At 42.5% G+C, this 15,331-nt stretch overlaps 1 protein-coding gene across 7 annotated transcripts in view; it reads left to right on the top strand.

The window, feature by feature from the left end:
• Positions 1 to 15,331, top strand: part of WDFY4 (WDFY family member 4) — a 297,907-nt gene that overhangs the window by 43,571 nt on the left and 239,005 nt on the right. For all 7 annotated transcript variants that reach the window (XM_058696988.1, XM_058696987.1, XM_058696986.1 and 4 more), the window contains 3 exons: positions 1,864 to 1,968; positions 4,086 to 4,276; positions 11,475 to 12,055. In XM_058696988.1, coding sequence (XP_058552971.1) covers positions 1,864 to 1,968; positions 4,086 to 4,276; positions 11,475 to 12,055 — 877 coding nt within the window. The remainder of the gene's footprint in view (positions 1 to 1,863; positions 1,969 to 4,085; positions 4,277 to 11,474; positions 12,056 to 15,331) is intronic.

A 15,331-nucleotide genomic window follows, 5' to 3' on the forward strand; every position in this document is an offset into this window, starting at 1 on the left:
CATGGTCTCCTGCTTAGAGCAGTGAACAGTGCTGTCCAGCTTCCCTCTCCAAGTTTCGTCCGGCTTTTGCGTGCCCTGCTGGGCTGTGCACCTGTGGCTCTTTGGCCACATCCCTTCACCCCTACCTTGGTCTCTCAACCTCAGCAGCCTCTGCTACCCCTATGGGTCTTCCGGGTGCCTTCTATCCAGGCGGGAGTGCTGGCCCAGGCTCTCTCACTGCCTAGCCACCCCCCATGCACACGCCCTGCTGGGGCTGGTCTGTGTGGTTTCTCCATAACCCCCACCTCCATCAACCTGCAGATAGGAGCCAGGGCATGAAAACTCCTTTCCCAGTTCTTCCTGGCTTTCCCTCACTCTGTTTGCACCTGCACCTCTGGGATTTCAGTTTGGAGGAGGGATTAGGACACTGAATGCAGCCACTTACTTCTCCCCACCTTATGGCCTTTTCTCCTACTGCACTGGCTGGGAGGGGCTGAGGGCCTTCTAGCCATCGGCTGCTTTTGGAACTGGGCTTCAGACTCAAGCTAAAGTCATCAGTCTGTCTGCTCCCTGGGCCTGTGTGATGGGAAGAAGCTGAGTGAGAGAGTGTGGGCGCTGGGACCAGACAGCCGTGGAGGGGGTGTTACTTATGAGCTGAGTGATCCTGAACAAGTTACTTCACCTCTCTGAGCCTGTTTCTTCCTCTGTTAAATGGGTGCAAAAATATCTATGTCCTAGGGATCTAGTAAGAATTAAGTGAAGAAATACTGAAAAGGTCTCACTGCTGTGTCTGGAGAAGAAATGCTCAAGTGCTCAAAAATGTTCATTAGTCTTAACCCTGTAGCTTCTCTGTTACTGCATCGAGGACTGAGATGGACAGGCACCTTGGGGAGGCCAGGAAGGACTCACATCTCCCTGGGAGTATTTGCAAATAGGGTCAAGATTGAAGATGAGGAGCTTCTGTCTTTACACATCTGGGCCTTTGGGCCAGGCCTTGGAGAATATCTTGCTATGCGCTTTTTTCCCACTGCCCTTTGCACGGTCTTTTTGTTTAATGTTTCCGTGTTACCTTCCTGTGTATTGCTTCTCAGCTGCCTGATACTGAATTTGCTTTTCAGTCCAATCCCCAGACCTATCACCATTCCCAGAAGAACTTTTTTGTGAGCTGATGTATCTGGTCTTGCTTTATGCTTTCTGTTATTAAATGTTTCTTACTCTTCTTAGATACCTTGCATCCTGGTTAATAAACTACCTTCATTCATTCATTCATTCATTCATTCATTTCCAAAGATGGATGGAGCTTCCCGCTCGTGTCAGGCACTTTTCTGGCACCGGGGATTCATTAGCAAACACATAGGCCTGGTTTGCCGTCGTGAATCTAATGGAAACACTTACCCACTCCAGAATCTCTCAACCATGTCTACCCTCAGGTGTGAGCTGGCAGGTCCTTCCTCCCAGGCATGAATGGCAAAGTATAAAACTGTCCCAAAAGAAAGTCAAAGAGGCGGGGCTTCAGACATTATGTAGGGTGGTGGTTCTCAAGGGTGGTCCTCAGAGCAGTTCCATCAGCATCACCTGGGAACTTAAGAAAAATGAAGTTATAGGACCCCACCTAAGACCTCCTATGCTAGAAACTCTAGGGAAGAATTCCAGCTTCTGGATTTCAACAAGCCCTCCGGGGCATTTTAATGTGCTCAAGTTGGAGATCCATGGTATAAGGAAGGGGTTATAGGGTTAGATCTTATGAATCAGGATGCACACTCATTTATAATAGAAGCATTATGTTCTCATTTCCTTACGAGTACGGAAAACTCACGAAACCAGAGATTTGAGATCATACCATGTATATTGAAGATTTTACTTATTGGTTCTTAAATATGCCAGGAAACAAAGAGCCCACGCTTGGTGTTCAGGATCCAGAGAGAGAACTGACCTGTGTGATGCTGAGAACTGTAGTCACACTTCTGAGAGGCTCAGTTCGGAATGCAGGTAAGGATGGAACCAACCTTGTCTTGTCACTGCCTGGTAAACATTAGCTGTCTCCAGTGATTTATGTCAGTGCTCAAAGGTTATACCCAAGGAATAACCAGCACTAAGGTTGTGGCTAATGTCCATTTGCTGGTTGATGGCCGGTGATCGTCAGTAAATCTGTAGACATCTTGGTTGACGGCTTTTACTTTTAAGGCTGCTAATTAAGGTGGGGATAGAGATATCCTAAAGAGATAGCCTAAATTTATGAGACCACAGAATGCTCCTCCTCTTTCAAGTAAAACCTATTCCTATCCTGCTGCACCAACTAATGTGCTTTAAAAAAAAAAATCCAAATTGTAAAGCTATGAGTAAAGAAAACTAATCATTTTTTTTTTTTTAATTTTTTTTTTTCAACGTTTTTTATTTATTTTTGGGACAGAGAGAGACATAGCATGAACGGGGGAGGGGCAGAGAGAGAGGGAGACACAGAACCGGAAACAGGCTCCAGGCTCCGAGCCATCAGCCCAGAGCCTGACGCGGGGCTCGAACTCACGGACCGCGAGATCGTGACCTGGCTGAAGTCGGACGCTTAACCGACTGCGCCACCCAGGCGCCCCAAGAAAACTAATCATTTTTAAGAGACTTAATTTGATAAGCTTCCAGCCCATGATGCACTCAGTAGCTCCATCCATCTAAAACATTTTTGGCTTCCTAAGATCATGCGGCTTCCAAGTTTTTGTTTTTGTTTTTGTTTTTTTTTTAGTTTTTATTTTTATTTATTTATTTATTTTTAAAAATTTTTTTAACGTTTATTTATTTTTCAGACAGAGAGAGACAGAACATGAATGGGGGAGGGTGAGGAAGAGGGAGACACAGAATCTGAAACAGGCTCCAGGCTCTGAGATGTCAGCACACAGCCCAACACGGGGCTCGAACTCACAGAGTGCGAGATCATGACCTGAGCCGAAGTCGGCCACTCAACCGACTGAGCCACCCAGGCGCCCCTGTTTTGTTTAGTTTTTAATGGGTGCAGTAACTATACACACATAAATATTATGTTACGAAGTAGGTGTATTAACAAAGTGACATCAGTGAGTTTGGTGATTTGGGGTGTCTTTATCTGAGGCCCTCATAGATCAACTGTACCAAATGTGAATGATTAATTCATATGCAGAGGGTCTTTAATGTTAGACTATAAAAGGTTCCCTGGAGGTGCTCATTAAAATGCATATTCCTAGGGCTACTTGAATGGCTCAGTCAGTTGAACATGTGACTCTTGATTTCAGCTCAGGTTACGATCCCAAGGTTGTGGGATTGAGCCCCGCATGGGGCTCTGTGCTGAGCGTGGAGCCTGCTTAAGATTCTCTCTCTCCCCCTCTTCCCCTGTCTCAAACTTGCGTGTTCTCTGTCTCTCTCTTTCTGTCTCTGTCTCTCAAATTAAAAAAAGAAAAAACATATTCCTAGGCTGATTCCCAGAGTGTTAAATTAGTAGCTGGTCAAGGTAGAGCACAGGAATCTGTTTTTAAACAGCCTTCCAAGGTGATTTCCATGTAGGGGTACCTGACCCATACTTGGAGAAATCCTGTGTCACAGAGTTGACCTGCTCAAATCTACATCATGCCACTTGAACGATCCAGTTACTTCCTAGTTCTTATTCCACATGTGATTCAGTTATGGTTTGCAGTAAGAATTTTGGCAGAGAAGAGAGAGAATTGCCATTGGCCCTGGACTTAGGGTATTAAGTGGCAATAACGGACAGAAGTGTTGTCTAGTTAAAGTTTGTATTAGGTTTTTAAAAAAGACTAGTGCAGTGAAAGTTTTTTTGAAAAAAAATTTCAAAAACAAAAATTTCATAGAATAAAAAGGCAAGGTTTCTTTTTTTGATTTATCTGTTTAGTTTTTTTTTTGTTTTTTTGTTTTTTTTTTTAATTCTCAGCTCCACTATCTCTCTTTTCGTCTAGTTTTAACAGTGGGTATGGGTTTTGAAAAGAAAAGTTTCTAATGGAACAACGTGGAGACATGTATAAAGGGAGCAAAACAAACTCGGATGTTGCAGGAGAAAGCTTTGCTTGTCGTTAAAACTAAGGTGCCGAGGCTCCCTTGCTTTAGCCCCACACTGTCTGTCTGGTCCACAGTTGTCCTGAAAGACCACGGCATGGTGCCCTTCATCAAGATCTTCCTGGACATTGAGTGGTACCGAGAGGCCTCACTCAGCATCTTGGAGCAGCTCTCCGTCATCAACGCTGAGGAGTACATGAGCATCATTGTGGGCGCTTTGTGCTCATCGACTCAAGGGGAGCTGGAGCTGAAACTGGATCTTCTGCAGGTGATGTCAAGTCTTCCTTTGTGCTGGGCTTTCCCACGGACATGCAGCTGGTGATCGACATGTGCACACGCGTTCACTCATTCAGTCGGTCACAGTATCGTACGGGTAGGGTAGTACTAGCTGCTATAACAAAGAAATCCCACATCCTCAGTAGCCTCACACATGGGGAGTTTCTTTCCTATGAATAGTCCAATCTCTGATGGGAGGGGATAACCATTCAGGGACAGCTGTCACCTGGGCATCGAATCCAGCCAGCCGACAAAGAATTGCACAAGTGTTCTGCCGGCCTGGAACCGGCACACGTTAACTTCTGTCCGACTTCCTTTGGGTACAACTCATTTGGATGCAAGGGGTGCTGGGAAATGTAGTCTTCCCAGCAACGCTGTAAACTGTGGAAGTGTAGTCTGAATCAGACTACAGGGGGCAAGCAGGTGCCTTGTTTACTTGACCAGCATTTAGTGTCTACCCTCTACCAACCCGGGACACACAATTGAATGAGATATAGCCTTTGCCATCTGGGAGCTCATAGACTAGGGCTCATGGTAAGTGAGCGGTCATGGCAGTGCAGTGTGGTAATGACCTGGAAAGTACTGAGTGCAGGCTGCCATGGGGGCAGAGGAGTAGGAGAGCTCAATCCTGCCTTGCATGTTGAGGAAGGCTTGCAAAAGAGGATGTTTGAGCTGGGAAGAGGAAAGAAGAGGCAGGGAGAGGCATGGGCCCAGAGGACACAAAGGGGAGGAGTGAAACTAGGGTGTCACTTGTGGGTAACAAAGATGAGCATAGGTTTTGTTTTTTGTAGTACTGTTAATAATAATCAAATTATCTTAAAACAATTAGAATGATAACGAATGTCATCACCACCAGATGTAAATGGAAATATCCCCAGGAGGCTGACTTGGGGACCTCTCACATATGTATGCAACACAACCCCATGCAGAACACATATCTCAGTAACATAGATACCTTGATCACTGGTGAATTAAAAAAAAAAATATGAAGTTGGTCTGACTTCCAGAATTAAACCATCAGGCTTACTCAGCCATGACTCTTTCTGCACAAAACCGTTTTAACACTTAGAGAACAGTGCTCAGTTTCTTTTACCAACTTATCTCTCTGCAGAGCCAGTCATGTCATGTGACCGTCAGACACATGTGTTCCCACCATCAGTCACGTGGCCAGAGCCTGCAGGGTTCGGCATGGCCAAAGCATCATGAGAAGCCCATCCAAAAGTGACATTATGACCATAATTATCATGCATTTCACAGATGACAAGAACCAAAACAATGATTTAGTTATAAAGCCAAAGAAATCAGTTTTATATGAAATAAAACCAGGCTTCTATGAAACACAAAGTTAACTGTCTTTTGAAAGATCGTAGAGTCTCATGATTATGTGAGGTAAAGGAAGTGAGGGGAACATGTGAAGGAGCTTAATGGAAAGACATAGCAAGAATTAATGGCATTTACAGCTAGGAAGGACTTTAGCTTCATGCGGTCCAATCTTTTTTTTTTTAATTTTTTTAATGTTTATTTATTTTTGAGAGAGAGAGAGAGACAGAATGCAAGTGGGGGAGAGGCAGAGAGAGAGGGAGATACAAAATTCGAAGCAGACTCCAGGCTCTGAGCTGTCAGCACAGAGCCCGATGCCGGGCTCAAACCCACCAACTGCAAGATCATGACTTGAGCTGAAATTGGATGCTTAACCGACTGAGCCACCCAGGCACCCCCATGTGGTCCAGTCTTAACATTCCAGCAGGAACATGTCCAGGAAGCATCTCATATAAATTGTGAGTTGAGTTTGAATCTTAGACAAGTGACTTAAAATCTAAGGATCCTTCCTCTTTTCTTTGTGCTGCTTATTACATTTTTTCCCTCACATGTCTGTCTTCGTCCTGATTCACATGAGCCTTATTCTGATAAGCAACACAGAAACCATGACCCCAGGAGTCAGGACTTTGGTTTCCTAGGGGATGAAAATTGGAATCCCCATCTGTTTCTGAGATTTTCACACTGAGAGTCAGGCAGACCCACAGAGAGGAAAGTTTTGGATTTACTTTTTGCTTGGACAGAACAAGGGTTTCTGTGTCCGTTATAGAGAAGTGTACTCTGCTTTGCTCGTGGAAAGTTCATCTTATTTACTTTGCAGCCCAGAGGCACCTTAGTGGAGCGTCAGCCCTTGGGTAATAGGACTGAATTTCTAGAATTAGCGATGTAAAGCCTTTATGGTGTTTTACAGATTCAATATCACTTCAGAATCACACTATCAAGGGATTAACACTGTATAAGCTTATTTAACAAAGTCATACCCTGTGTTCAATGTGCTGTCTTCTCCCGGGTGCCATGTCACTGCTGGGAAGTTGGGGGGTGATGTGTGGAGCTAGTAATGCTCTCACGGGAGCTGGGCTATTGACACTTTGTTGCTCCAATGCATAGTGGGGGGACATGGGGTTGTTCCCGACTTGCCCACCACCGAGTTACGTGAGCGGCTAGCCAGTGTTTGATGTTTTCTGGAGTCTAATCTAGAATCTGCATCTTGGGAATCCGTTGGAACTTTAGAAACAAAGATGTAAAATTGGCTCTCTCTGGCCAGATCTCCCTCTTTCTAAGTTGAGCGTGGACTTTGCCCAAAGCACTGTGCCCGCAAAGCGAGTCAGCATGGGATGAGGGGGAGGTGATGAGTGAGGTGACCTCAAAGGCAGTACCCTCTGCCCCCACCAAAGCTTTGCCATCTTTGACATGCATTCACATCAAGGTGTGACCCTCGCTTCCCTTCCCTGAGGCCATCAGCCAGCTGCTTTGGAGAAGAAAATTCAGCCAGAAACACCCAACTTAGGGCAGCGGTTTCCAAAATCCAGTGGCACTTCCATACCAATACGCAAGCACTTGTGACTTCACCACCTAATTCTGGCAAATGATAATTGAGTTAAAGAATAATGTAGGCAAATGAATTTCCTCTCCACTGCCAGTGGGACCATGATTGGGTTATGCACAAATTCAGATTGATTTGCTAATATACATTTAGCTGTTCAACTCTGTGCTTAATCACATTACCTCACCAGTCTTCCAGCGTGACACATGGAAAATTATGAGGAATAACAAATAATGGAATGTGAAATAAATCCCGTTAGTCCTAACCTAGTTAGCGCTTTGCAGCAGACATCCATTTTATAGATTCAAGCCGGAGGAATACGAACTCAGAGACGATGACATGGTAACTGAGTTAAGGAGGAGAAAATGTGCTTAACGCTGACCTTTCTTGAAATGTGTCAACCCCAGCCTGATTACTTTGACTTCAGCTGATTAAATTTACTCCCTTCCGCAGACTCGCAAGCCTAGGTGATGCATTATCATGCAAAGTTGAATGACAGTAATGGAGACCCTCGTTCTAGGCCCCCAGTTCCTGACAAATCGTTTCCCGAAGTAACGCAGTATTTATTTTCCTTTATGATAGAAATGTTTCTCTTTAGTTGCTATGAAATTAAGCCTTTGTAATTGGATTTTGGACTCTTTACTTTATGACTCTGCAAATATGAAATTAACCCCATCCCAAGAAATAATAGAGCAGTCTAAGTTCTAATGAGATTACCCCCATTTTAGATAATGATTCCGAATTTAATAAATCAAACAAAGCGACAATTAAGGACAGCCATTTCTTTCTCCTCCTCCCTCCCAACAGGAGGAGAAAGGAGCCATGTAGGAATTACAGGGGACAGACCCTCTGAGAGACACAGATCATAAGAAGGACCGTCATTGGGTTGCTCTGTTTTAACGGTATCTGCTCTCGATACTTGGAATGATGGAGTCCTTTTGAGCAATGTCTGTTGTCAAATTGGATGATTGGAACGCAGTTTCTTTAATAAGAGGGGAGTTCAGTGGTCATCCAGTGCTCAGACAATTGCCTGTAATTTGATTCGTTTGTTTTTTGATCATTCTCCATTTTTCATATTTGTTTTGTCATGTGCCCCTGTGATAAACAGCAGAGCTTCATCCAATCCATTTACCTTAAACAACCTCTTGGTGGTTTCAGGAGCCACTGAAAGCACTCACATGAATTTAGATCGCTTACCATCCTAGAGCTTAAGATTTCCCACAGTCTTGGTGGTTTATTTATTTTTCACGGCATGAGTCACATGACCAGGCATAAGGTCAGACGCAGACAAAGCAATGCACGCCGTACAAGACCCCAGTGTTCATCCTTTCGTGTGGGTTATCAGTCGGTGGGAAGAGGCCGGTAGCAACACACACACTTCAAGGTTAGAGTATGTTTCCAACTTGGCGGAAGAAATACTATTCTGTTGGGAGTGAGTTGCTCACACAAGGCCGGCACAGATGTAGTAGGTCTATGTGTGGCCTGTCTTGGCCTCAGAGTCCAATGGGTGGGCTGTGGGGGCAGGCAGCTGTGCTGATGCTGTCTATACAGAGAAAGGCCTTGCCCTTCTAGAAGTCTTACTGTTGCTACACCATAAGCTTCACACTCACTGAACACCACCCTTCTAGAGAACCTGCTTTAACAGTCTACATGCTTCTTTGAAGGACCTGCCTACAAAGTCAACTTTTCCTGGGGTTTCAGCCAAATTCAGAAGTAGTTTGGCCATATCTTCACCCAAGAGAAGAGAGAAAGCCATCGTCACCGCCTCATCCTTAATATTTCATTTTTGCCTCCATCTTTCTGGCAGTTTGGAAAGCCTATTTCCCTGACGTCTCTCCCATGATTCTGATTTGACCCCCTGTTAGTGGGTGGCCCTGGTGCTGAATTTCTTTCAAAAAACAAAATGACAATTCAGTTTCCCCATAGTCATTCCCCTGAGCTGTGGTGGGTAATCATTGAGCTAAGCGCTATAAGTTGTGGATTTTCTTTTCCTATAACCAGGAAAAGATCAATTGACCCATATTGGTAAGGATGCATTTTTCTATTTTCTATAATTTTTTGTCCATTTTGAATGTAAGCATGGACTCTGGCCTTTCATGGATTCTCCTACTTACTACAAACTTTATTTTTATTTATATATTTTTTTACTATCTTGAAATGTCATAGATGGGACAGTGGAGGACTTTAAGCATCTCCTTTGTCTTCCTCTTTGAAAGAGTCCTTGGCCATGTGCATTCAGGTAGTTCTGGCTCATTTTGCGTTCTCCTGCTCCCAAAATGGGGTTGACTGCCCACTGAGCATCTCAGGCTGCTCTCCATATATATAATATAGTAATATAGTATATGGTAATATAGTAATATAGTAATATATACTACATAATATAGTATATATGAAACAATATAACATGTATCTTCTTCAAGAAGAATGGGCTTTTTGAGAAGCTGACCGAGGACCTCTGTTTGCTGGGATGTTTCGGGGCGCAGTATATATAGTATATATAGTAATATATACTATATAATATAGTAATATAGTAATATAATAATATAATAATATTATATTCCTCTCCAAGAGGAGAGGAATATAATAATATAATAATATAATAATATTATATTCCTCTCCAAGAGGAGAGGAATATAATAATATAATAATATTATATTCCTCTCCAAGAGGAGAGGAATATAATATTAGAGAAGAAAATTTGGGTGTTAGGGATATATGTTATATTGTTTCACATCAATGGCATTGGATTAAGATTACCAGCATTTTAAAGATAGAGCTGGAAAATTAACTTTCTTCCCCCAAAGTGCATGAAATTCATATTTAATGGTTACTTAAAACTTTACCAAGTTTTTGTTTGACTTTCTCTCCATGAGAGTTTGAAGATTTAGTCCCTTCCCTCCTTTTATTTTCCTGACCTACCAGTTTTCTCTTTGTTCATTAACTTTCACATATCATGCTCTATGTTGTCACCCTAGACCAGGCATTTAAGACACAGAATCAGCCCCCAACACACACACACTAAATTGGGAGTTGCCTTTCACTTTTTTCTTTGAACCTTGTCTCAAGCATCTTGGAATTGGCTTGAAATTGTGCCTGCCCAGAAAATCCCCTTTCTTGTGCTGCTAGGGCATTAGAGGATAAAACGATTTATACCTTCCTCCAAAATCTGCTGATGATACCACAAGTATTGGCCACTCTCTTGGAAGCACGTGCAAGATGGTCTCAGATGAAGTCCCAAGCAACTTCCGTGAATAATAAATATGAAAACACCAAAAGCTAGAGGCTTTTAATATTTATCTAAAATCATCCATACATTCTTCACTTTCAGGTGTGAAGCTTTAGCACAGAATGAGAATTACTTGAATACAGTCTTTTCTCCCTCCCTCCCTCCCTCCCTCCATTTCTCCCTTCCTCCCTTCCTTTCACCCTCATTTCCTTCCTTCCCTTCGAAACATTTGTTAACTACCTAGTGTGCACCACCACTGCACTCAATGAAGGGCACACTGTAAGGGTTCAATAAATGTTTGATGGTAGAAGGAAATAAAAATGTGTCCAGTAAAATCTCAGTGATCTGGAGAAGTTCGATTCTACAATGTATGTTACGCATAGCCTGAACTCCACACATGGTCTATTCTATTTACTATACTTATGTTTCCTTGCATGAAATGCTTCTCCTCTCTACCTTGATTCCTTCATATTTGCACACCAGATTTTAAGTAGACTCATTTTATTCTTCTTCACCTTAATAGAGGTACTTACGTTTGCACAGAGAGGGAGATAAATAATAAACTACTTTATAGAGATTGCATTGTGGGTCTCCTTTGCAACATAAGAGATGGTTCATTCCACTCATTCAGCAAATATTTATTAAGTGCGGGCTACATTCCATAGCAGTGAGTTGCCTGATTTCACGGAGCTTCAATCTAGTGGAGGGCTGAGACAGTTTTCAAGTCACTTCAGTAAAGTGTGAAGAGAACTGGGTTCAACAAATGAGAGGGGGCTATTTGAGCTCTCGGCCTGGGGTAAGAATAAGGCAGGGGTCAAAGAGACCTTTCTGGAGGGAAATGGATTGAAGTTAAGATCCAGGACAGTAAACCAACCTTATACATCAGCATAGGCTTTAGCAGCCGCCATTTGAAAGCAGGCACTGAGGGGCAACTAAAATGAGGAATAATATAGACCTCCCCTTGTTTCAGAATCACCCTCAGGTAGCTTGCATTTCCTACCACTCGAACAGGCGAGAGCAGGTGCAGTGCTTTGGCAGGGACGTATCAGGGCTCTGCGTTAACAAGTTGTCTCCTGTCTCATTTTTATCCTGTTGGTGTTTCAGTCTCTACTCAGGATCCTGGACACCCCCAAAGGCCGTGCTGCTTTCAGAGTGTCCAGTGGGTTCAATGGACTCCTGTCCCTGCTCTCTGACCTGGAGGGGTCTCTCCAGGAGCCCCCGCTGCAGGCGTGGGGGATGGTGTCCCCCAGCCAGACCCTGGACCTGGTCCTGCACACCCTCTGTGCCTTGTCTGCGGCATTGCACCTGGACCCTGTCAACAGCGACTTCTTCAAGAAGAATGGGCTTTTTGAGAAGCTGGCCGAGGACCTCTGTTTGCTGGGATGTTTCGGGGCACGGGAGGAAGAGGGAGCCCCTCTGCACTTGGAGGCAGACACAAAGGCCAGGCCATTTGCTGACTTGCTGAGTGCGGCCTTTGCCTCTGCCAGCCCATTCCCACCCAAGATACAGAGCTGCCTCCAGATCCTCAGCTTTCTGGACAGCATGGCCGGTGGCACCCTCCACCTGCGCAGAGACCTGAAGGAGCCCCCGAGGGCTGGGCAAGACCCAGCTCCGCATGCCCAGAAGGAAGACGCCGGCAGTGACCCCCAAGGCAACTTCAAGCTGTGGCCAGACCTGGAGGAGAGGTAGAGCTTTGCTGCCCACTTCCGTAATCGGGTCATCAGTGTATCTGTCTCCCATTTCCCCCCCAAATATCCTGTGCATGGGTGGTGGGTAAGAAGCCTTGACTGCAAACTAGGTGTGCAAAAACGTCACGTGACTTTTTTTTTTTTTTTTTTTAACTCAATTTAACTTTGGCTCCAGTCTCCTCTGCCTTTGGGAGCAGGCAGAAAACCAATCTGAGTCAATCAACAGATGGTTGGAGGATGCTTTTGAGTTGCACAAGAACCAGGGGGCTTACCAGATCTTGGAAACGGAGGGCAGAACTCTGCTGATAATCTCACTTTCTGCTTCGGCATCCTTGCTGCTGCTCCTGGGAGCCTTGGTGCCTGTGCCTGGCCTCCATGGTGTGCTGGGCAGCCTTTGGGGGGCCTTATCTTACCCGCTGCCCTCACCCTTGCCCCTGCACTGCCAGGGTGTGGGAGGAGGTCCGTTGACTTACAGGATGACCACGGTGTCCTTCCCCATCCCTGGTTCTTCCTGGTTTTTCACATTGCTTCCACTTCCTGTAACAAAGACGATGATCTCTTACTTCACAGGCCCATCTCCTCCATGACTCCAGACTTTCATTCCTGTAAGACAGACTTCCACTAAAGCAAGGAAGAGCAAAGAACACCCCTCCTTCCTTAGGGGGGGCAGGGAAAACAAATGAAAGAGCACAACAGCAGTAGTTGGTTATCTTTTGTGTTCTCCCCAGGGAGCAAGGACAAAACGTAAATTAATATTGCAAGAAACTCTCCTGCCTACCACCTCTCCAAGCCATCTTACATTGACTGCCACGGGACACCCTTCTGAAAGACGCTGCACATTTTAATCCAAATGTGTTGGATCGGTCAGATTTCAGTGTGGAGGGCTGGTGGTGAGGGGGAAGGATGCCAGATCTCTACGGAGATAATCATATGATTGTTCTCGTTTCATCAGCTAACATGCTAAATTAATTGGTTTCCTAATCTTGCATTCATGCAGATACCGACTTGCTCATGATACATTTATTGCTGGCTTTGATTTGCTAATTTTTTATAAGGACTTTTGCTCCTGAAAAAGCTTTTCCTTCCATGCTCTTTTCTTGACTGTTTTTATAAAGTTTGCGGTAACCTCATAACGCGAGTTGGTCAGTGTTGACTCTTCTATTCTCTGGAAGTAATAGTAACATATGTTACTATTTCTATTCCTTAGCTTTGTGATAGTCTGCCAGTAAAACCCTCATAAGCCTGATGTTTTCTTGTTAAGATTGATTTTTGTGAGGATAAATTCAGATTTCTTCTTGAATCATTCTTAGCCATTTTTAAAGTTCATTTTCCCATTCCATCTGAGTTTCAATTTGCTGACATAGGGCTGTTCCTAATATCCTTTTTTAACTTTTTGTTCCTGACAGGATTGTTTGTGTCTTTTCTTTCCCCTCCCCCCCCCACCCCCCGCAGCATTCTTGACAGGGGGTTTATTTATTTGTGTGTCCCATGAAGCAACTTTCAGCTTTTCCCATCTCTCATGCATAAATTTTCTATTTCTGTCTTCATTTGTTCATTCTTATTATGTCTTCTTTGCTTTGGTTTATTCTAGTATTCCTCTTAATTTAATTGATTAGGAGACCGATTTTCAGTCCTCTTTTTAAATGCAAAATGCAAATGTCTCTGTCCTTTACTTTAGCTGTAAGGTGCAAGTTTCCTTACCTTGCACTTTCAATGTTATTTAGTCCTAAATGTTTCCATTTCCTTTGTGACTTAGAGTTTCCTTCTTGAATCTTGTTTGACTTGTGGATTTCCAAAGTTACAGAGTGTTTTTGGTCATTTTCTTTCCTTGCTAATTTCTAATTTTATCATCATGAGAGATGGTGGACTGTTTGATGGTAATTCTTTAAAAGTAGTTGAGCTTGACTTTGCGGCCTCCAGTGTGATAAATCTTCCTAACTGTTCCATGTGTGCTTGAAAAGAATGAATATTTTCCAGTTGTTAGAGTCAATGTTCTATTTATGTCCTTTAGATCAAACTGGTCAAGGGTCTTCTTCAGATTTTCAGATCATTTAATCTGTTTGACATATCAGTTGCTAAGATATGTGAAATATTTTTCATTATATTCATAGATTTGTTAATTTCTGTTAATTTTTACCTTACATATATCTGAGGCTATTTGAATCTCACATATTTACAATTTTTATATCATCTCGTGGAATCAAATTTTTTACCTCATATGGTGGCCTTCTTTATCTCCAATAGTACATTTTGTCATAAGAACAACTTTTTCTGATACTAATAAGGCTATATCAGCTTTCTTTTGGTTAGTGTGTGCCGGAATTTTTTTTAAAAAAATTCCTTCGTTTTAAGGTTTCTGTGTCCTGATGTTTTAGGTGTGCTTTTTGTAGAGAGCTATTTTTGTTTTTGCTATATTTTGTCATTTAACCCAGATACTTTTTGGTTACTGAAGCATGTGCTCTGTTTATATTTTTATAATTATTAACATGTTTGAAATTATTTCTGCTTTGTTATTTTGTATTTTCTATTTGTCCCACTTTTTCTTTTGATCTTTTTCTTGTTTTCTTTTGAATTATTAGAATTTTCATTTTTTTATTTAATTTTTCCCATCTACTGGGGATCTTACACTCTCTATTAGCCTTTTAGTGGTTACCCTAAAATAATTTAATAGCATCCTCATAATGTTTAACTATTTAGTGTTTACTATGCTGTTATCTTTATCCTATTTCCAGTAAATATGTGTTACATATGTAATATGTAAACACTTAATATAACTCTTAAATGTATACTTACATTTCTTATGTATGTATTACTGTTGCCCAATATTAATTTTATGCAGTCCATCAATCTAACATAAATCTAACTTTAGTTAATCCATCAAATAAGGCATTTATTCATGTATTTTTTTTTACTGAGGTATAATTGACTATATGACATTATATTACTTTTAGTATAAAACATAGTGACTCGATACTTGTATATATTGCAAAATGATCACCACATAAGTCTAGTTAATAACACCCATCACCACACTAGTTACAATTTTTTTCTTGTGATAAAAGCTTTTAAGATTTATTCTCTGTGCCATTTTCAAATATGCAATATAGTGTTATTAACTATAGTCACCATGCTGTACCTTATATTCCTATGACGTATTTCTTTTAAAACTGTAAATTTGTACCTTTTGACTCCCTTCATTTATTTTGTCCACCCCCGTTCCCTGGTTCTGGCAACCACCAATCTATTCTCTGTATCTATGAGCTCTTTTTTATT

Source organism: Neofelis nebulosa, chromosome 13 (assembly GCF_028018385.1).
Source record: "Neofelis nebulosa isolate mNeoNeb1 chromosome 13, mNeoNeb1.pri, whole genome shotgun sequence".
Lineage (NCBI taxonomy): Eukaryota > Metazoa > Chordata > Mammalia > Carnivora > Felidae > Neofelis > Neofelis nebulosa.